This window comes from Haliaeetus leucocephalus, unplaced genomic scaffold, assembly GCF_000737465.1.
Source record: "Haliaeetus leucocephalus isolate CR32 unplaced genomic scaffold, Haliaeetus_leucocephalus-4.0 Scaffold83, whole genome shotgun sequence".
Classification (NCBI taxonomy): Eukaryota; Metazoa; Chordata; class Aves; order Accipitriformes; family Accipitridae; genus Haliaeetus; species Haliaeetus leucocephalus.
Genome location: NW_010972519.1, coordinates 3,134,806 through 3,158,367, shown reverse-complemented (window position 1 = coordinate 3,158,367; position 23,562 = coordinate 3,134,806). Strand labels below are relative to the sequence as shown.

At 41.4% G+C, this 23,562-nt stretch overlaps 1 protein-coding gene across 1 annotated transcript in view; it reads left to right on the top strand.

The window, feature by feature from the left end:
• Positions 1-699: 699 nt before the first annotated feature.
• The window catches only part of NPSR1 (neuropeptide S receptor 1), a 59,221-nt gene continuing 36,358 nt past the window's right edge, over positions 700-23,562 (top strand). The window contains exons 1-2 of the mRNA XM_010582824.1: positions 700-846; positions 14,502-14,634. Of these exons, the coding sequence (XP_010581126.1) occupies positions 700-846; positions 14,502-14,634 (280 nt within the window). The remainder of the gene's footprint in view (positions 847-14,501; positions 14,635-23,562) is intronic.

Sequence of the window (23,562 nt, the reverse complement as noted above, 5' to 3'; positions counted from 1 at the left end):
GTACCTTTCCAGACAGGTTCTCCACACGGTGAAGAAAGCACTGCCTATACTGTCTGTGCCACACATTTGAGCTCTTTGCAAAGATAAGTGCCAAGGCCTATTTATGATTTTTTTTTTTTTTTCTTGGTAAAGACAACTTCAGAAGTCAGATAGACACTGACAGGGAGACCGTGACAGCTTAAGCCTAAAAACATAATAGGGTTTTGCTAATACAGGAGAGCGTGTTGGTGCTTGATATGGATATACTGTAATTCTGCAGGTAATCAGAAATCAAAGCGGGCTGAGCTGGGGTAAGTAAGCAAAGCTGCTGAGTGGAATAGCCGGTCTCCTGAGCTTAATGCAGGGAGGAGGTCCATACTTTTACAGATGTGCCTCACTCCAGAGCTGACAACTTCGGGTGCAAGACAATCCAGAGTCCACAAGGCACATGGCTGGGTCCATGTGTCCTGACTTTCTTACATGCTGCTGGAAGGACCGTGTGGATGGCTGTTGTCAGAGTTGTACCAAAGGAAAGCTCAAAGGGATGATGCCAGCTTGGCTTTTTTTTTTTTTCCTATCACTCAGCAGCACTGAAGTCCAATGCCTCTGCTAGCCAGTGGCGGAGCAGTGAGAAGCTGGTTTTGTTGCTGCGTTTTTACAGGAGAAGCCTGGCTGCGTTAACTCTTACAAAAACCTAGACAACTCGAACAAAATCCAGTGATGGAGGTCGGCTCCACAGAAGCCAGCAGCAGCTCCCAGGGAGGCACTGGCTGGATGGATCTTACCCTTGTCACCTGCACTGAAACGGTGACTTTCACTGAAGCGGTGGCAGAAGAGGAGCGGGGATCATTTTACTATTCTTTTAAGGTATTCTTTTAAGGCGTGCATTACTTTTCTCACACGCTTGCAGCTTTGGTGGATTTTCAGCACCTCTGCAGGGAGGCGACTAGGATTATTGAACTTTTTTGTCCAGATATTGGTGGTTTTTTTCCCCTGCAAAAACAGCGGACAGCATGTGTGAGGCATTTACTGAAAAACAAAATAGTTGTAGGAATTAGAGTTCAGATTTACAGGTCTTAGCCAATTGTATCCCTTTCCAAGAGGGGACAGTACTGTTTTTCTATAGAGGTATTGTAATTATACATGCATCTTTAATCAAAAGCCTGTATGTCTTTTGTGTAATTTCTTATAGCCATCATCTTGACCTAAGGGATTTCTTTTCAATTTTCAAGCTGCAACAAACATTGTACACAAGTGAGAGAGTATTCTGTTGGTTGGGTTTTTTTGTTGTTTAGTTTTGGGGGTTTTTGATCATTAGGGACAGGTTCTAATTAGTTGATTGGCTTGTTTGTTTTTAACTTGAGTGGGGGATGCAGTGTCTCTTGAAGGCTGCTGTTAAGAATGCACCAGATGAATCATTCAGGAGTGAATGCTGTCAAATGACATGGGAAGTGTATTCATTCATCTCAAAAAAAACCCATCACCCTTGCAATATGTGAATGTAGGAAAAAGATGAAAGAGGTACTGAAATTCATCTTTCCTTCAGATTTCTGTGCCTGTTGTCATTGCTTAATTTCACTCTGCATGCCATGTGTCACTTATTTTACTGTTCTGGCACGTTACACAAGTTAAGTTCAAGTTATTAAAAAGTCTGACAAGGAGTACCCTGACATTCCTTCTGCAGCTCAGGACCAAAGAGACCACTTTCGACTGGAAAGATATAGGCACTTACATCATTTGATAATATGTTAGGTAAAAGGGGATATGTTCAAAGGCAATTTTGATTTCTGTGAGATTGTTAGTGCTCTGACACAATGCCAGTGGAATCAGTGGAATTACAACAGATTTCCACACCTGTTAAGGAAAAGGTTGATCTGTAGTTGTACAATTAATTAATGAGGGTCTCTTTTAACACACTTTTAACATACATTTTTTTTCTTGATAAGACAGTACTTTTTTATCTAAGATTTCAAGTATGAAAATTATTTTTTTCTCTTCTTTTTCTCTCCATGTTAGACTCTTAAAACAACAAGCAAAATATTTTTAANAACTTTCTCTTTATCTCCTTTGTTCTTTCCACAGTTAGGGCTGTAAATCTGAACAAAGTCATGGGAGCAGTATTTTATAATGGTAAAAGTGACAATTAATTCCATGATTAGAAAGTCCCCAGGCAGAACAATGCTCCTTAATAGGAGAGATTGAGTAAATTACAATTATTAGGAAACCATGGATAGTCATGCATGTTCGTCCATTGCTAAAGGAAACTTAGTTCTGCTAGCTGAGAGCTTCTCATTAGACTTGCACTCCTCTCTTGTATGTCTAGCTTTGGCATATATAGCATGAACTTTGCAAGGAAGTTCACTGATTCACATCAATTACTTGCTGTTGATAGGCATGGAAATATTTTGACTCTGGAGACAAGTGACAACTGGTGCTGCTGCAGGAAAGGAGGGATAAAACACCTGCTCTGATGACTATGGCTCAGGGAAGACAGAGCTCCCTGACAGCAATTTCAGCTCTCTGTAAAAGCTCACATGTGGAAGGTGCTGCTAATACCTGCTGACTCAGTTGGCTGTCCTCCACCACCTCTGCCCACATTGTGGCCGTGTCCTTGCCCCTCCGAGCAAGCAAAGCAGCATCTCCTTCCTCTTCACAAGGGTCTAGTTAAGCAGCTAAAGCAATAAAAGGTTCAGCTTGGAATAGGCTGAATGGATTAAAAACCAGAGCTCAGTGCTCAAAATGTAGCTACAAATGGGGTTTTGGCTGTTTACTGGGATTTTCAAATATGTTGTAGCCCATGGCTGATGGTAAAGGCAGGCTGGATGAATGGCCACTGCACAGGTTGACTCCAGAACCTGCGTGCCAGGATGCAGACAGAGCACACAAACTATTTTTGCTTGGGAAATGCAGGTGTAACCTATCTTACCAAAGTGGTCATAGGAAAACCTGATCTAAGCCAATAAATGGAGACAAGGGAGTGACACTCACCCAGTACCTGGAGCAGTTCCTGTGTTAATGACTTTTTAACAATTTTACCCAATGACAGCTACATAGGGTATCTCACATGCTGCTCAAACTATGAGACCATGTGCTGGTTTCTTCTTTTCCTCCCATTCTTCAAAAGGACAGCCTGTACCCACCTAAGGTAGTGTCTGTGTCATACTGTGGTAGCAGTGTGACAAAAGTAAAATAATCCACCTTAGAGAATTTCAGTGCCAGAAAGTCCTGTTACAGACTGAACTGTGAGTGCTTCCCTGCTCCCCCTTTCAGAAGTATTTGAGTTTCTGTCTATTCCTCTTCAGACCTTAACAACTAGAAGTCCTGCACTGCTTCAGATTAGAAAGCATTTTGCCAGTTCAATTAGATTTCTTCTTTTTTTTTCTTTTTCTTTGGCTGGAAAACAGAGCATTTCATCCACTTGGAGGAGTGCACATTTCCCTTCTGGTAGTCATTACTGTAGCTCCTTGGCCAGTTGCTCACCAAGGCTTTGCCCAAGAAGTCTGCTTTGAGGCCGTGGCCATGTGTGCTAACTAGGCTGGCTCTCAGCATGCAGAGTTGCACCCTTTGGGGCAGGATTGGGTGCACCCATGCACCACTCAGCATGCAAGATGAACTGGTGTTTCCCACAGCAAAGGCACTGGCTCATCCCCACCTACGTTCAGGTCTTGCTGCTGTGTTATGGCAAGTGGTCTGAAAATCCAGACTGTATTTCTTCCCGGGTGCCTTTACATGAGGCATCCAGCTAGGTTACTGTCTTAAACCACAAGAAATCCCGTTGGCTGTGTCGGCACCAAATTCAGAACAGATGTGCAAATTGGTTATAATTACAGCTCCAACCTCCTAGGCCAAAGGAGAGTTCACTACATCCCTTTACAATCTCCCCCATATTCATTTAATCTACGTATAAAAGGGCTCTATGCGAGTGTCAACTGCCCTCTGCCAAATACAGTAATGTGAAAAGAACAGAGGTCATCTGAACAACCATGGCCTTCTTCCACTTTAGGACCATCTTAACTCTATGAACCTGACAAGGTGCAAACCAGAAAGCTGTCTGGAGAGAAGAGGAAATCTCAAAATAGCTTTGCCCTGGTTGTCCACAAGGTTGGGAGGCTTCGTCAGTTGGGAGGCTTGATGACTGGATGCTTGCCAATGTGACACCCATTTCCAAGAAGGTCAGAGGGAGGATCCAGGGAACTACAGGCCTGTCAGCTTGACCTTGGTACCGGGGAAGATTATGGAACAGTTTGTCTTGAGATCGCTCACGCGGCATGTCCAGGACAAACAGGGAATCAGGCCCAGTCAGCATGGGTTTACAAAAGGCAGGTCCTGCTTGACCAACCTGATCTCCTTCTATGACCAGGTGACCCGCCTAGTGGATGAGGGAAAGGCTGTGGATGTTATCTTCCTTGACTTCAGCAAGGCCTTTGACACTCTCCCATGGCATACTCCTTGAGAAGCTGGTGTCTCATGGCTTGGACAAGTGTACTCTTTGCTGGGTGAAAAACTGGCCAGATGTATGAGCCCAGAGGGTTGTGGTGAATGGAGGTAAATCCAGTTGGCAGCGGGTCACAAGTGGGGTTCCCCAGGGCTCGGTGTTGGGCCCGGTTCTGTTTAATATCTTTATCAATGATCTAGACAAGGGGATTGAGTGCACCCTCAGCAAATTTGCAGATGACACCAAATTGGGAGGCAGGGTCGATCTGCTTGAGGGTAGGAAGGCTCTACAGAGAGATCTGAACAGGCTGGATGGATGGGCTGAGGCCAATTGCATGAGGTTCAACAAGGCCAAGTGCTGGGTCCTGCACTTCGGTCACAACAACCCCATGCAGCGCTACAGGCTTGGGGGGAAGAGTGACTGGAAAGCTGCCCGGCAGAGAAAGACCTGGGGGTGCTGGTTGACAGCTGGCTGAATATGAGCCAGCAGTGTGCCCAGGTGGCCAAGGCGGCCAACGGCATCCTGGCCTGTATCAGAAATAGTGTGGCCAGTAGGAGCAGGGAGGTGATTGTTCCCCTGTATTCGGCACTGGTGAGGCTGCACCTCGAGTACTGTGTTCAGTTTTGGGCCGCTCACTACAGGAAAGACATTGAGGTGCTGGAACATGTCCAGAGAAGGGCAACCATGTTGGTGAGGGGCCTGGAGCACAAGTCTTATGAGGAGCGGCTGAGGGAACTGGGGCTGTTTAGCCTGGAGAAAAGGAGGCTGAGGGGAGACCTTACCACTCTCTACAACTACCTGAAGGGGGGTTGTAGTGAGGTGGGTGCTGGCCTCTTCTGTCAGGTGGCTGGAGATAGGACAAGAGGAAATGGCCTCAAGTTGCAGCAAGGGAGGTTTAGGTTGGATATTAGGAAAAATTTCTTTACTGAGAGGGTTGTAAGACATTGGAACAGGCTGCTCAGGGAAGTGGTTGAGTCCCCATCCCTGGAGGTATTCAAAAAGTGCGTAGACAAGGTACTCCAGAACACTGTTTAGTGGGCATGGATGATGGTTGGACTTGATGATCTTGAAGGTCTTTTCCAACCTTAATGATTCTATGATTCTATGATTCGTCAGGGCTGGAGGAAGCACCTCCACTTGCCAGGCCCCCAACAGCCCCAAAGCTTCTCCAGTTATAGGAGCATGTGCTTATCCTCGGAGAGGATGGAGTCGGGGTCATCTTTTTTTTAAGAGGTCTGCTAAGAAATGGGATGCCCTACTTTTATGCAATAGGGTAGATGTTGGAGTGATCAAAAAGAGAAAAGTCCCAGCTGCTGTTCCTTTCTTGGTTAGACTGTGTTCCCACCATCATCTCCTGCCTCCCAGGAGAGTGAGCTGACTTCCATCATCTAGTACATTTTCTTATTTTGTTTTCTGATGTGTAGAGTTGAGCCCTCACCTGTGCAGCAGGACACAAAGGTTTTGTTGTTTACACCCAAGGTTGTTTGGGAACCCCAGTCTCTCCCCTGCCAGATGGGAACCCCAGTCACTGGTCCACATGTTGACATCCCCCTCCTTCCGGCCCCATGAGCCCTGGTCCTGGTGCCGTGCAGCATTACCACATCAGTGACACTGAAGTGTTAGAGCTCTCAGGAGGAACAATGTGCATATCGAATCCACCACAAATGATTTTACACATATAATCTAAATTCCCAGTTCATTTCAGGAAGGACTGTTTGACTCTGCCTGTGACTGTCCTCCCCCCACACTGTAGCATTCCCCATACCTGCATGTTTTTAGCCCATGTAGCTCAGGTATTAAACAGGACTGCATAGCCATGCCAGAGTAAGCACAAATCTAAGAGCATGTGCTGCTTATCCATGGAGCCTAATGCTCTTTACAAAGGTCAGGGCTTACCATCTCCAGCAAAGAGCTGAGGAGACCAACACGTGGAGAGAGGGTTTGCATTGACTTGTTTTGTAGGACTATCAGGTAACAAGGATTTGGCTCCAGGTATCCTCAGGGCCTGTTTAAGTGAGAATCTGTTGTCCCTGTCATTTCATCCAAATGCAGGAGTGTCTTTATCTCCTGGGCAGCATTCGCCTATGCTATTGCTCATTCTGATTTTCAAGTAAACCTCACAGACCATCCCATCATTGAATACATAACAGAAAAATAATAATGGGTGGTGTCAAATTTCTGGAGCAATCTCTGCAAATGCAACCATACATTTTAGAAAAATAAGCATATCAAGTAATTCATAAGTGACTTTGCAATCTTTCAGTGCGGGGAGAGGAGGAGAATTAAGTCAACACAAATAAGTTGTCAGGAACTCCTGAATGCAGTCTCTGCAATATGCTGTAATGACTATTGCTGTTCCCAAGATGCTACAGTGAGAATGAGAATGTAATAGCTGATATCCTTGTGAAACTGCTGCTGCAGTGCTGTTGGCCAGCCTGGCTTCATCTAGTAGCTTAAATGCAACACAGAAGTGATCTGGCTGTATGACAGCCCAACTGGGGGTAGCTGTGAGCCAACTGATTTGGGCGGTTTTATACTAGCAACCCTCATACTTCTGACTCCATGATTCATTTGGCCACAGGGTTTCCATCTGTCTGCCTCTCCTATATAAATATGCCTAGAAAGTATTAATTTCTCCAGTTTTTTGTGATGTTTTAATTGTACAGATTAGGCATACTTAATCATTTTGCCTCTTTTTGTGATTAAGAATAAACAGCATTTCACAGTTTTAAATAGGGTTATCAAAATCATACAATTATGGATGGACCATGGTGTGACGTAATATTATCTCTTCATGTTGAAAATGTTCTAGGAAAAAATAGATAGGTACACCATGAAAAATGTATCTTTCATTATTAAAATCAGGGATATCTGTTTGTCTAATTATGTGGAAGTTTCCTAGGGTAAAAAAATCCTGCAATAACTGAACAGTAGTGTCCTCATTTATTATCCATCTTGTACCAAAACACAGCAGAATGGCGAATGTGAACTATCGGCTAGTAAAATTGAATTATTACCATTTGTTATTGACTGAAAATCTTCCCCTCTATCCCAGGCACACCTTAGGAGGATTTTGGGGGAAGGGTGGGGGGTGGTTTGTTTACCTGTTAATTTGAGCTTTGAAAGATCGCAGCAATCCATATGCATTAAATGTTGTGCTCTGAAAGGACCCTGCCTGACCCATGATGGTGAAGTCAGAGCTAAGAAATACATTTAAAAAAAAAATGGGGATTCACAAAAAAAGATAGATACAGTTTTGCTACATTTCAAAAATAAGTGAAAGTAATTTTAATAACATAATTACCCCGTTCCATGAGAAAGTGTCCTGATTTAGTGAATAGGCTCCCTCAGCTTCTCTGTTTCCCTGAGTCTAAAAGGGAAAAAATAGTATAGAATTTTCCTCGACATAACACATTAACATTCACAGACTATGAATGCAATACCATGTAGACAAAAGCTCATGCAAAACTGCTTCTCAAGTCTGGCAGAATAGAAAACATCAGCTTGTGTCCCTTCCAGCTGTGCCCTTCTTTCAAACATAAGGACCTATGGAGAAGTGACTGTTGCCAGCACTTCTGATGTGCTGTGAAGACCTTGTGTGGCAATGCATCCCAGGATCACCAGAATGACCTGTAGCCACGTGCTGGGAGGATAGCATGGACAACCTGCGAGAAATCATCTCAGTAAAGCAGCCCCTGTGCAGAAGGAGATATGAGACCTCTCAGGCATGACCATTGCCATGGAAATGAGAAAGCAGCAGGCCCAGAGGCAAACCTGGGACTGCACTAATATTTATGCAGTTTGAATCAGGCTCCATTCCAGGTGATGCTACCAAAAAAAGCCAACTCCTAGAGGGCTTGTTGCTCTCCCAGCTGTGTTCCTCTCAAATTAAATCATAGTGGAAGCACTTTCAAAGACAAAATATAACAGTTAGCTTTGAACTTTCTCTCTTCTCAGTCTTTCTTATTGTCACACGAGTTTTCCCGGAGCTTTTCTGTGTCAGTCAAATTGCTTTCCCAAAATTTCCAGGAACGTCTTGAGTGAATGCTGTACAGAAACATCTTCTCAGTTTTGCCTTCCTAGATAGCGAAATTTCTTTCAAAACACACTTATATTCCAGGGATGGCCAGTACAATTTCTGCTGCTTGTGACAACTAGGGCATAAGATTTCTGTGATCTTCCCAGTTGTTAGCCTGTTTCTTTCTTACTGAGACAAGGCCTATCAGCAAATGAATCAAGAGTCATCCAGCCATTTTTGCAGCTTTTCTTGAACATTAGGAGCTGGCTTGAATCAAGCATCTGAACTTTCACATTCAGGTGACTAACATTGACTGTATGAAGCTTACTTCTAACTATTCTGTCCACTGTCCCTCTTTTTGTAAGATATTTGGTGCCCCTTACTGTGTTCCTTCTTGGCAGTCAGAACTGCTGTCTACAACTAAAGTATGTGTAATCCACCTACAGCTTATCTTCAAGCAGTTTTCTGTTAGTTGTTTTTTTTTCCCCACAACTCAAATTGTGTTGAAAGTTTCGACACAAGAAGAAATATGGATGTTTCCGGCTGGCACTTTAACCGAGTTTGTTCTTTTTTATGTATTAAAGAAGTTTTGTTTTGTAGCTGGTAAAAATAACAATCGTCATGATCCCTTCAGTGACTTTACTTCTGACAGCTCATTGTTTAAGCTGATCACACCCTGGCAGAAATTCTTCATCTCAGGCCTCCATGTAAGCATAAGACAAGTACCATCTTATACTTTTAAGTCCTTTTTCCCAAGACTAATATGTTTGTGTCATTTCCATGCCAGCAGCCTTTACACCCATATTCTTTACTTGCAGGGTGAATTTTAATTTACATAAAGATTCCCACAAAGATCTGAGTTGTTCATGTTTCTATGATACAATAAATAATATACAACTTGGGCAAAGCGCTCATCTGTTTACATCTGTATAAGTTTCTTCTAGTTTTAAGTTCATTCCTTAAGAAAATAGGTCTTATGCATACTTGTGTGTGCATAATAATTCAGGTAGGGAAGGACTTCTGGAGGTCACCTGCGCCAACCCCTCAAAAGCAAATTCAAACTATGCCAGATTGTTCAGGGCAGCATCCACTCAAGTTTTTAATATCTCCAGGGATGGAAATCCCGCAGCCTCTCTGGGCTCCCATCCCAGTGTTTGACCACCCTCACAATGAACATTTTTTTCCTAGTATCTAATCAAAATGTCCCATGTTACAACTCTTACTGGTGGCCTCCTGTCTTTTCATTGTACACTTCTGAGAAGGACCTGGCTCCATCTTCTCTGGACCCTCCCGTTGGATAATTGTAGGCAGCAGTTAGACCCCACAAGGCTCCCATAGGGTTTCTGCTGTGGAGGAATCTGGCAGTATGAGATAGAGGGGGTTTTATTTATTTTTGCTTTGTTTATTTATTTTAAAAAACTTTATGAATTGTGTCAGAGGTTGTGCCAGTATCTTTAAGACTCCTTAATTAAATTGTACCGATGAGTGTCTTTCTTTGATTTCTTTCAGTGTCCAAAGTACAATTTGCCTTAGACATAAACTGACTATAAATCCCTGACTGCAATCAGTGAAGCTGCACGGCACCTGTCTGCCTCAGGAAAATTAATCTTCCTGGGGTTTTTGTTTGGTTTGTTTTCTTTTGTTTGTTTTCTTTTTTTTTTCCCCATCCTAAATGGGGGCTGTTAAAATAGCAAATCTGTCCAGAACATTTTCAGTATTGAAAGTTCAAGACTCCAGATCTTCTACAGCAAGGTCAAAAAAAATGCAAATCTAGACATCTCTATTTTCTTGCATGGCCTGCAATTAAAGTGATTATTTCAGAGGGTGAGAAAAGACTTTTCGCTTTTTTTTTTTCCCCTCCTTTAAGAAAGCACAATGCAATCTACTACTGGTGAACCTGACTGAGCATGACAGTTCCCCAATTTAGCAAGGAGGTTTATGTGTTCTTCTTACATGTTGAGAAGAACATCCTTACAAAATTGTTTGGCTTTCTCTGTGATTACATCTCTCCTACAATCTCAATTACTGCAATAGGCTATGCTAGAAACATAAATTTTAAAATATACCAAAGGCAAGCAGTAAGACCGTTTGCATACTCCCAGAATTTAACCAACTGGCAAGAAGAAGCTGTTCAGAGACTTAAGCCACTACTGACCTCTGATATGAGAGATCAGTTCCTCTTCTTCACCCAGGTGACCAAGGACATGGAGCAGGAAGGCACCAGGTCAGCAAGGACATGAATTCATTATATGCCTCCTCACCTCACATTAAGAGGCCAGCCAGCCACATCAGGAATGGACTACCTCTCCCTCTCTTTTTCTGTTTATTTGCTCATTTCTTACCTGGCAACCTATTTTTTCCAGGCTGTTTCCCAACCAGCCTCAGCAGCTAGAACAAAACTGTTCCGTGTTAGGTTCCCGTTCAAGGACAAACATGCTTTGTCCATTGATAGTTGAACCTTTCCTTCTGTTAGGCAATTGCTCTGATATCAGGCAAAGTCTTCTGCACCTCAAGACATGAGCAACAGCACCTCCATTGAGATGGGCTATCAGGTATATCCCTGTTCCCCAGCCGCAACTGGTGACCCCCAACAAAGGGGATACAAATCCTGAGAAATGAGTAAGCAAGGAAGTTGTCTGGGGAGAACTGGTAGGAGGGATGGCATCATGGCACCAATATGTGTCCCAATGGCTCTGAAAGGATTTAATTATGGTCTTGATTAAAGCTGCTCGCAGGGATGATCTTTGTCTCAAATATAAAGCAGAATACATCTTTTGCTAGACTTATCGCAGCCTATGGATTCAGAAATTTTGTCAGAGACAAAATAACAAGCCTCTTCTACAAGCAAATGAAAATGCACACAATCTTCAGACAGGTTTTCTGGCTTACATTTCACCCATGAAGAGACTTGCTTCATTGACTAAAACTGGTTTTAATCTTAAAGCAAATTAGCAAAATGTGAATATGCACTCCAGATGTCAAGCACTTCATGCTCCAGACACAGCAGTCTCGTGGAATAGCAGCGCATGCAAAAGTTGTAGACAAGCCAAGGAAATCCTCTTGACTTTGATTTGTTCTGTGACCATAATTAGGTCACCAGAACCTCTAGTTTTTCTGATCTAAAAGAACTGATGTATGACACTGATCTCTTCTCATGTAATGTAGTTAGCAATGCCCACTGCAAAAGCAGCCCTTGCCTAAAGCTTCTACACGGGGGGTTAGGAGATGTTATTATCTTTCCTCTTTATGCCTGTGATGTTTGCACAACATTATTAAACAATGTTTCTTGTAAATCACCTTGCTGAAGATTGTTACAAAAAGAGGATTTTTGCTTGATGAACAAACAAGACAGGAAATAAAATACCTCTATGTCTTAGCAACCTTAAGGTGATGAATAAAACAAAATGATAGAAAATGCAGCTGGAGTGAAGTTCAAGGATCAACCAGCTATCTCTCTAACCCAATAGCTATTTTTAAGACCTTCACAGATGGAGGTTTCACTGACTCAAGCAATCTATATATACATATGATATATTTTAAAGTGAAATTTTTAAAATTATCAACTTGAATTCTGTGCTGTAGTTTTGGTTCACCAATTTTTGGCCAGTCTGTGAATCTGAATAAGAGATTATTCCTCTCCTTTTTTACATAGTCTTTTTGTGTCTTCAAGGCTATGTTCCTATTTTCCTGCAGTCTGCTTTTTGCTAGATTAAGCAACTTCATACAGTCAGTCTTTTCACCTGGCTATATCCTCTAGACTGCTGTCAACTCATTGCTCTGTGTCCCTCTTGAAGCATGGTGCCCAGGAGTGGGCATAGTACAGCTGCTGGGTACTGTGGAAGGAGTAGAGCCGAGGCATGTGAGACTAGTGTTGATCCCATGATGGTGGTTGTCGCTCTCATGATAGGGTGACATTATTAAATCATGTTCCACTTGTGGGGCACTTTACGTGCTGCATGTGGGGGGGATTTATTGAAGGCTTGCCCAGCCCAATGTGATTACATCCACAGTCCTGCACTTCTCCTTTGTTGAACAGCATCTTGGGTTTTGTCCAGTTTCCAATTCATCAATCAAGATAATTTTGAATTCTAATCCTAGCCTTCACAAAGGCCTTTATCACGGTGGGCATCCCATTAATGACCACAGAAGTTTTCATTCTGCAAGCTAACACAGACTGAGAAAGCCTGCAGTCATTTAAGTTGCCTATTGTTATAGCTCCCTAATCCCCAAGAATGAGGTCTTTTTCTCTTCTCTCTGAGTGGCAGCTACCACAAATAGATTAATAGAAACTTTGGCTTTATTCCTTTGTCTATGGTCTTTCAAGCATACCTCTCCTATATTCAGCTTTTGCACCTTTTAGGTTGCCTTTGTAGTCTGGTTTAAGTATACATTTCCATAGAGCCTTAGCCTAAAATTGCTGAATTGTTAAGCACTGCTTCTTAACCTGGCAAGAGGGGATTTAAACCGACCATATGTGCTGCACCCCTGTGGTGGGGAAACACCCCCCTAACACAGTGTCTGTTGCTCCACAAGTATTTCTTCTGTGGGAATCAGAAGAAGATTTGAGTGTCAGATCCTTGTTCTGTTTGTACCCACATCAGTATAATATAGGAGTACAGAATTTCTTTCAAGAAAATGCGCTCCTGATTTTATACAGGAGAAAATGGGAACAAGTCTTGCCCCTTTGTTTTCTTCATGTGTGAAAGATCTTTCCTGAAATGGGAAAGACAAACCAAACCCTGAGGACAACCCACTGATTCCAAGGACAAAAGTGATGTGAAATCTTACCTTTTAAGATTTTAATTCCTTTCCAAAAACACACTTTCTTCCAATTCCTGTACAAAGCACAGCATCTCCATAAAAATAGTTCCACCATGCCTCTGCCACACATTTTGAAGGAAATTTGTTTCCAAGAAATTCTGAAGAGATTTGCAAACACCTAGAAAAGGTTTCACTGCTGGATACATTAGGATTTTTTTTTTCCTGAGCTCTGCTGCTCTATGCCCTTCAAACCTAACTTTTACTGTGAAAAATCCCCTCTCCTACTCATCTGTGCAGAAAAGCAGCAGAACCATCTTCCTCCGTGCCACCACATGCGGCTTTACACAGCACAGTTTTTTTTTTTTATAAGTGAGAATTTTGCAGAAAGGCAGAATATTTTCTCCCAGCTGACCCCACGCTCACCAGACTCAGTGCTTCTCAGGCATCAGAGCTGTCTGGCTGCTTATGGGGGAACATAAACTTCTCACTCTCACATGGCGAGGGGAAACCTACAGAGTGAGCGCTGAAAAATAACTGTCCTGCATCTAGAAAGGACAAAATGGGCGTCAGTAGGCCAAAAGGGCAGGAGGAGATTGAGTGTGTACTCACAAAACAAGCGAAAATGGATACGTATGTTCTTGATCTTGCAGCCAGAGGATCCTGATGCTTTTACAGCGCAAATAACTTTTTTTTCTTACTTTCTTTTCCTTCTACACACTACCACTAGGGGACGTTTGGTCATCACGTATCGCTCGCTACACAATTTTACTTCTCCTTACAGTGGGTCACGCTTTCCTTTCAATCTTGGTGCACATCTAGATCATGGAGTGGATGTCTGAATTTTGTAGGGCTTGTGGATGACCCAGACTCGCTGGAGCTGGGAAGGAGAGAAGTATTTATTTCCCCCATTTCTCCAAAGGAGCCCATCTATCAATACTCCTTACAAAGTGAGGCAGCTGGTTATTTCACAGCTTGCTGGAGCAACACGAGAAAACTGAGGGCTGCCTCTCATTTTAGTGTTAAGTGCCTAACACAGACACTGCAAGTGGTTTTGTGAAGATAAAAGTAATATGCAGCCACTGCAAATTAAACTGGAATGAACATCACCAGCAGTGATGCATGTTAAGGATTTTTCTGGAAGAACAAGAGTATCTTTTAGACTAAATAATTAGAAATCAATTGGCAAAACTCACATTTCACTCCTTTTTTCCATTCTCATCTCATTTGTCCTAGGATAACTGACTTGTTTAACCCAAGTCACTACCGACTGACCTACCGATATGCTTTTTTTCCTTCTCTCTAATGCAGACAGAGCAGCTGGTGACTCTTTGGATTCTCTTTATTGTCACAATTTCTGGAAATGCCATCGTGCTCTTCTCTACCTGGAGGAGGAAGCGGAAATCTCGAATGACCTTCTTCGTTACACAGTTGGCAATCACAGGTAATGTATGGGAGGGGAAAGGGCATCTGAACTACACAGAAATCAGTATAAAAATGACAAATAAGAAATTGCAAGTTGAGCGGTGAAGAATTCAGTTGCCACCTAACATCCAGCTGCAGCTTGCCATAAGACAGATGCATGGCTCTTTATCTTAGGGCTCAGTCTGCCTCTGATCTAGAAAGATGCTGCTAGATGTAGTAGTGTCTGTGTGAGATGCAGCAGCTGCAACTCATTGATTTCACTGAATCTTATCTTCCAGTTTGAATTTGCATCTGTATTTCCCAGAAATTATGTCCCCAGCTGTTGTCATGGTATTGTTTAGATTAAACTAGTTTAAGATGAATCTCTTGTGTTTTTCTACTAAAACCCTTTCTAAAGTATTTCATAATGGTATTGCTCCATCAGTTACGCTCTTGCATTGAAGAGTGAAAATAACTTCATGTTGTTTGGTTTAGCCAAGTAAGAAAAATATAAAAATGTAAATGTGGAGAAGAATACATTTAGTTAATTTTTTTGAATGGAAAAAAGGATGCTGCTCCAAGAACTTCATAGCTTTTGAACAAAATGGAAAATGTACAGAAACCTGGTTTGTAAAAACTTCAATATCTCAGCAACTAGGAATGGAAACAAGAGCATAAGCAGCACATTGTTTCTCTGTGGCCTTGAATGGACTGAATTTGTGGCGTTTTAAGTTTCCCAAGGGAAAATATGTGCTGTTTCTATAACAGTGTCCTGCTACTAATCCCTGCTTACAAGACAGCTGTGTTGCATTGTTTGTGTATATAGGATATATCTATATTCTTTCTGTTGCTTTTTTGGTAAGATATGGTAGGAGTTACAGCACTTTTCCACTAAAGGGCTGTTTAATATGTGATTTCCCAGCAATATTGTATCCTCATTTGATGTCTGTTGCATCCCTGTTTAAACTGGAAAAGCAAAGGACTACACTCCGTATTTTCAACATACTTTCTTTGCAAGTAAATGAACTCCTGCTCATGGTTTCAACCATGTCTGCCCAGGAGCTTGTCCCATTTGAAGAACTACTCTCAGTTGAAACAGTTAGAACAAGGTGTGCAAAGTAATGCAAAGGGACTGTCCCATAGCTACAGATGATGTAAGAATTATTGCAAGGTGAGGAGGTGAAGGTTTGCAGTGACTCCTCTTCTGAAATACTGATGGCTGGTTTTCCTGTTCGCCTGTGAGTCATCCGTAACAAATGGTTTCACTTCTTATCTCAGTCGTGACTTTCATGTCACTTCCTTCATGTGCCAGCAGTATTTTCCATCAGGTAAGGTGTGTTGATACAGCCTCACAGCACAGTTTGGAAGCATCAATCATAGATCAAGCATTACTGTGTTCACAGGAGCTGCGAAATAGCCAGTCTCTGCTCAAAGAGCTCCCAATCCAAGATGAATACACGGAAGATGGTAAAAGGTAGGCAACCAAGCAATAATACAGGGAAGGAGCACAACTGAAGCCCCAGACAGACACCATCCATTTTCTACCTACTGTCATCAGGGAGCAGAGTACTGTGGACAACTGTCATGAGAAGGGCTTTGGAAGTGAGGAGGGTGGAAAATGACCCCGTGTGTCCACCTGGCACAGAGGGCACAAGGGCTGGGCTTCCTGCCAGAGCAAAGGCACATGTAATACATGTAGAGGTAATAGAAGATGAGTCCTAATAGGAAGAACTCAACTAAACAGCAAAGGGTCTTGTCCTAGTAAGAAAACAAATGTATTTACTGCAGCAGAGAAAGAACCCGCATAAGGACACGAGTGTCCAGGTGAAAGAAATCAGGCAAGAAGCAGACAGAAGTGTCTGGACCAGGATAGCTCAGGAGAAGGCTGGTCCACACGAGGTGTACTAGGAGGAGTCTACTGTTGTTGCTGTGCTGGGTAAGGACCTGGGTGGGAGTTTTGCCATTTTGGACACAGAGGAAAGGCTGACTTTTTGGATTAGAATGGAGGTGGGTAGAGAGCTATTCACTAGGGGTTCAGATACCATCTACAAGAAGGAAGGGGAAGGCACTGCAAGTGCAGTTTTGAGGGAGCTGTAATAATCAGTGGCAAAGACAAGGCAAATACCCCATTAGATGTGAGCAGCAGATAGTGCTATACAACTGATGTTACAATATTGTCTGAGGACTATGTGTTCCACTTGCTGATTCTTTTGACCTCCCCTTCCCTAAAATTATCCCTGACTTTTAAATCAGAACTTCAAAGTGCCTGAGTTCAAGTGTGTTCCATTTCATATTACAGAAATTCCCATAGAAAACTCACTTGACATTCACATCTGCAATGTTAAAAGAAGTTAACACCAGCTTGAACAGCAAGCCTCCTTTCAAGCAATGTTGAGTTCTTTTTTGTGATGCAGGAGTCAGAACTGTAATTTATCTTCCCGTACCAAGAGTTCCTGTCAGTATTTTGGCACAAAGAAATGACTTAATTCCTGAAATGGAGCCATTTCACTTTCTTATCTTCAAAAATACTAATAAGAACAAAAGCAAGCTGGCAACAGTCATCATCCTTTCACAACAAGTTATGAGGTAGAATCAGAACATTATGAAAACACTGGCTTGTCACATTGCTTTGACATGGCAGGCATATTTAAATCCTACCAACTAAAGCCTAATCTCCTGGCAAACAGTTTCTGCTTATTCAATATTACTACTTCCATCTATTTTGAGATTCTTAAAATATTTATTATTTCTGATCCAGTAGCAGAGGGAAGAATAATGGATATAGGTTTATCAATGCAGGCGTTTCAAAGCCATTTAAAAACTTTTTGTCTATTGATCTGTGGCTTGATAGCTGAGTAGTGTCCTCAATTCTCACATATTCCAACTAATGTTTTACCAAAATAAAATGAAAATATAGCCTTCGTGTTAGAATAAACAAGGTATTCAAAGCAAATTGTGCATAATACATGAATAGGAAATGAGCACTGTTGTTCTCCTTGACTGGTTGCCAAGCCAGATGCAGAAAAGAAGTAACTAACTGATTGAGGCTTCTTTCAACACAGCCAGAATTCAATGGTTCAACCCACTTGGCAAATTCAGAGATAAGACTCATACTGATCCCTTGCTAAGCCATAATTCAACATAGTGCTCGAGGCTGCAGGGATCTGTAGGAATGTGAGCCATCCCTTCACCTTCAGTGTGCTTAAAGATGTTGCTGATGCCTGGATTAAGAATATTTCATATTAAATATATATGGCCATACAACTCCTGTGTCAGTACTGCATTTAAGTCTATGTTTAACTCCCAGTTCATGCATAAATCTCTTTGACATTTTCTGGGAATTAAGCACTAGGAAATCAGCTAAGAGTTAACAGCAGAGTTGAACAATAGTACTAATCACTCAGCATCATCTAATTTAACAAAGACAAATATTGCCTTGTGTTCAGTTTTCTTTCAGGCATATTACTTTTTTGTAAAAATGCTTTTTTTTGTGGGAACAAGCTCATCTGTGAAGACTGAAACTAAAGCTAGGTTTCCTACAGATTTCTACCTCCAAGGCAATTTAGTTTCTCAGACAGTGTAACCTCTGAAGATTTCCCTGTGAGGATGGTATTTCTAAATACTTTTTCCCAGGCAGATTTCTTCTGAGTTTAGCACAGGTTATGCTCATGGCGTAGCTATCTCTCCTGGCAGGAAACCTCTCACATCTCCCCCTACCTGATGCCATTTCACATAACTTGCAGAGTCTTAGTGTCTTTAAGATCTTTGCCTATGACTGAATTCACTGAGTGGTTCAAGATCAAAGACTGGCATCTGATAGATGGGCAAGTTCACAGATGCTGTATCACAATGGAAATTTTCAAGCAAAATATGGTTGTTTTCAGAAAAGATGGTTTGTCCACACATTTATATCCATTTAGATCACTTTGCCAGCTCTACCAAATGAAGGCTTCTTAACCCTACTCTCAAAATGTAAAAGTAGCAGACATATATAAAGCACACTTACTTGAGTAGCCTTGGACAAGGAATGTAATTTATTGGCTAAACAGTCCATTGAATCAAAACCCATTATCTGACCAATTCTAAAACCAATCAAGGAATAAATTAAAAATATCTGCTAAAAAGTATTTTACTTCTCAGTTTTCTTCATCCAATTTCAACTACTAGTGACAGAGGAACGTATTTAATTTCCTTTTAATGGGTGTGTAGTCTTTTGAGGTTTTTTTCTCTAAAATTAACATCTGGAAAGTTGGAGCGGGAAATGTCGTGATCATTAGCTCCATGAGTTTCTCCTTCTATTCCAACGTTTAGCAGAAATTAGTACCTTAAGAACAGTGTTAGATTTTGTTCATTATTAGGGGTAGAAATACAAGTAGGCTCTTTACTGCATGCCCAATTTTAAGCTGTAGGTGAATAGACTTGATTTGAAATACATGCTCACTTAGGTATTGCTGTGGCTGTAATGAAGAGAGAAAATAAAAAGAAAGTCAGCTAACTTCTATGGTAGCTTACATATAAACAAAAAACCCGACAGACAACCTGTAAAAGTATTTAGCTACAGTCTATATTGTTATATAAATACCAAATCCTAAGGGATGACTTGAGAATGACATTAAAAAGACAAGAAGGTATTTTTAAAAGTGTCTTTTTATATCGCTGCCACCTTCCTCAGTTGCTCCCAGAAAGCTGTACCGCAGAAGGCCTTGGTCCTTAAGCAACTGTACTCATTTTATCTAGTGTTTAGTAAAAAGCCAATACACTGAAAACTTGCTATGAGAGAGTTATGTGAGCAAATAGGTGGACTTGGGCCCTGCTAAAGCAAGGAATGTTTCTTTTCTGTGCTGCTTCTGCCCAGAGAGAGCATGATTATGCGGCTAAAACCAACTGGGCTCAGCCACCGACTTCTGGGATGGCTTTGGTTAAGATGACTGAGGCAGAGTCTGCCAACTAATATGCTAGTTAGATGCACTAAATAGGTGCATTTGACTCTACTACTACAATGGCTAAACATGAACAAACACCTTAGAAGTTGTTCTTCCTTTCTTTTTTTTTTTCCTACACCAAAATGACTATGGCACTGTCTGCTTTAATGGACTGTGTCTGTCCTTTATTATTTTTCTTCCTTGTCTATGTGACTTGAAGGAATGAAGATTACTTGTTACTCCCTGATCTGTACAAAAGCCTAATATAATAACACTGTTACCAAAACTAACATGTAGAACAATATTAACAGATAATTGTCTCTGTTCCAGCTTTTCATCTGGAAAATGTAATATTTCCTCAGTTCAGAGAAATCATACATACGAATTCATCAGTTTTACAAGTACCTTAGACATCACAGTGATTATGAGCATTGGAAGTTAATTGCATAGAGCCAATTAGCAGCTAACTCAGCAAGTCACCTTAATGGAGGTGGACTGTTGGCAGCCAAAATGCCCATAGAGTTCTCAGTTATACTGGAAAACTTATACCTTGCCAGCTGGGTCTTGGCTGGAAATTGCCATCTGATTTACATGATTGCCTACCCAAGACACAGAAACCTAATGCAGACTGCTGAACTGAAATAGAGTTTATTGCAACAATTCCCAGAAATCTGTGGCTTTCTCATCTTTCCACACCTCTGTTTTCTGCCAGTTTTGGGAAAAAAAATGAAAGCAGAGGAAAGGGGAGAGGCATTTGCTACTTTTTGTTTTCTTTTGTGTTAAGGCAATGGTTCAATATCCTACCTGCAGAAAAAAAGACTTGGAAGAAATTACAATTGTACTGCACTGTTCATTGATAAAACTGAAAGAAGGATATCTGCATTTCTTGTGTTCATTATGTCCGAAAAGCTCTTTAAACTGTAATTAATAGGTAAGGAAACAGTCTCTGCTAATGGATTGTCTGTTTTCTGCATTGCATGTTCCCATCACTACTAAAAAGGATATGTCAAAATTGGGAAGGAAGAGAAGCATTTATTAATATTCCCTCAGGCACAGGCACTGAAATTTGCTGGAGTACCCAATGGCAGGTAAATTCCCCCATTTTGGAAGCAGCCTGATTCCTGAACACCTAGCTGGAAGTCCAAAAACTCTGCAAATCATCTGAGTGTACACACGGCTTGAAAAACAGGGAGAGAAATAGATTATACCCACCTTTCCTCTGCAGGCTAAAGCAACTATAATGTTTAGTACAACTGTTCATTTTGCATTCACAGAATAAATGAGAATCAATTTACCAAGAGCAGAAATAGTCTCTGGGAGTAAACACAGCAATATTAACATTACTTATTCAGTGCATCCCATGAAACTATGACGAGTTTTCTGGACTGCAAGTGAATAAGAAAATTCATTGTATGGCTGCATTAGTTGCCTGGAGAAGAAGCAATCATTTTCCATTCTGATTCTGCCAAGAAGACAAATTCAGTAACTGGAAAACAACAGGAGATTTACTTTAAGTTAGGTGTGCATTAGTGTACCCCCCAAAACTGAGACATAATGCACAATAAGATGAATGTGCAATATCCTGTGGTAGCACGTGGCAAACCAGATTTGATATCCATTGCCATTTCCGGTGATTTAATACCACCTAGCAGAAACTCAAATTTTCCTTTGAACTTTAACTCAGATCTGAAGATGAGTCACAGTACCCTAGATCGTAATAAGTAACTTGGACACTGACACTATACAATTCCAGTTTGATAATATTAATCACGTTTTACTATACTCTTGGATTTCTTATGTGAACAGCCAGGAATATTTCTGTATGTCTATATATAATCATTCTTGCCTGCATATATGGTTAGTCAACACAAGACTCAATCTTTCCTGAGGAAAATAGAAAATACCCAATACATGTATCCCTCAAAATGCATTTTCTCCAAACCCAAGCCTGAAGCAGATGTGGTAAAAAGTGCAATATTCTCAGAAGTTAGGCAAGGAAGCCAAGAGTGAGCATTGGCATCAAAACTGAGTGACAGAAAGAAGCTTTATGCAAAGGAGGAGACATAGTCTCTTGAGGGGGTATCAGGACCTCTATTTCACAGCTTTTGGTCATACAACCAAATGAAAGTGGTCATGGAAAACAAAGTAGACTTCATGTTTTGGAGGTGAAATCAGAGGCTAGAGGTCTGACATAGAGAACTTGGCATCCTGAAAATACATTGCTCCAATCCAGTCTAGTAGTGTAGGAAGAACAGTGCAATTGGGTCTAGTGCACAAACATTCGGTCTGGTTATACAACTTCCTTGTGAGGTTTAATGTGAAAGAAACTGCTTTTGGTGCAAAATGAACCCTCCTTGAAAAGGTAAAATTATGCTCCCACAAAACTGGGGGTCTAAGAGAAAAGGTGGCCCTGGAGGACTGGCAGTAATCTTGTGGCCTAACGCAGTTAGATTGCCTCTGCCTTCTATGTATGCAGGCAAGAGAAAGACAAAGAAACAGCGATGGAGCTGATCTTGATGCAGTAGCCAGAGTTTTAGTCTAGAATATGGTACCCCAAAAAGCAGGCTGGTTAGTGCCCCACCAGGGAGCTCTTGTAGAGGTGGGACACTGCGAGTGCGTAGAAATGAGCTGTAAGTTTGCTGACTACTTCTTCTGCTTTAGTTTCAATTTCAAGCCAAAATCAAAGTGTTTTTAACCAGCCTGGACCCAAGCTCATGTACTCTATATTTTGCCTAATGCTCACACATTTTCAGATATCTTCTTAAGGGCTCACTGGAAAGTCTAGGGCTGGACACGATATTTGTGTTTGCTGTGACTCTATCTATTGTAGCTCACTGTAGTAGGAAACAGTAGCACAAAAGCAAAAAAAGCTGAAGTGCTGTATCTATAAAAGTAAAATGCAATGTCTCTCCCATTAGTGAAAATATAAAGATAATGAGCTCTCCAAATTTGCTACTGGAAGCAAGAATGGTCATCCACTTAAAAACCCTGTAATGACTGTTATTTATATAGCCTACTTTAATCTTACAAATGCAGGAACAAGATGTCCATGATTCATGGTTTGTAATTAATGCAATCACAACCCACCAGGCAGACATCCTTAAACCAGCATTTTTCAGCCTGTTGTCTCTGAGCAGTGATCTTCAGATCCCTTACAGGTAGCAAAAAACACTGTGCAGCATAGCTCCAAGTATAGAGCTGAGGTCCCCTCAGGCAAGGAGAACTCATGAAAAATACCTCTTCTTTCCTCAATGTACAGCATCTAAATACTGTACGAAATTTTTCCAGAAGGGGACAGTTTGTGTGTTCATCATCCAGAGGTGCTCAGAGTGCGATTTTCAAAGTGCCTAGTGATATAAACTATATCCCTTCTGCAACTGCAAAACAGCAGACACACACTCTCCCAGTTTGCCAATAGTTCCAGTACCAGTTTCAGTGTAGGATACGGTGATGTGGGTTTTTTCCATGTTGCACAGGACCACCTGGGACCCTGTGAATTTAACAACAAAGAGAAGATGCCCTGATTTCATCTGCATTTCAGACACTATAACACTCTCAAGCCAGAGGAATCTTTTTAAACTTTTATTTTGAGGAGCCATAACATATTTTCAGTAGAGGGGTGGATTCCCGTACAAAGAATTTGAGTCTTTCCTTATATAACCTTTAGGGACTTAATAAGCTTTAGTCCACAAATACCCCTGCTTCTAAAGCAGAGAAAAACTAGCTACAGTATGCCTATAAGTATTCAATACAGTACGCAATGATTATTCCTTTGCAGTGTATATGTATGTTTAAAATCACAAGCAGACACCAGGCTTCTGTTTCTACGTCACCCAGCAGTACCTTTGAATGTCATCCCTAAGGCTTGGGCCCCTGAACACTCCCACAATGGAAATAATAATACTAGTGGAACATCTTGTAACAATCCTATCTCCCAAAATTCACCCCAGATCATACATTTTTAAACTAAGACAGAATCAGTCACTTTGTTTGCTTTTCCTTGGTAATAAGTAATTTCTGAAAGGGTTAAAAAATTATGAATGGAC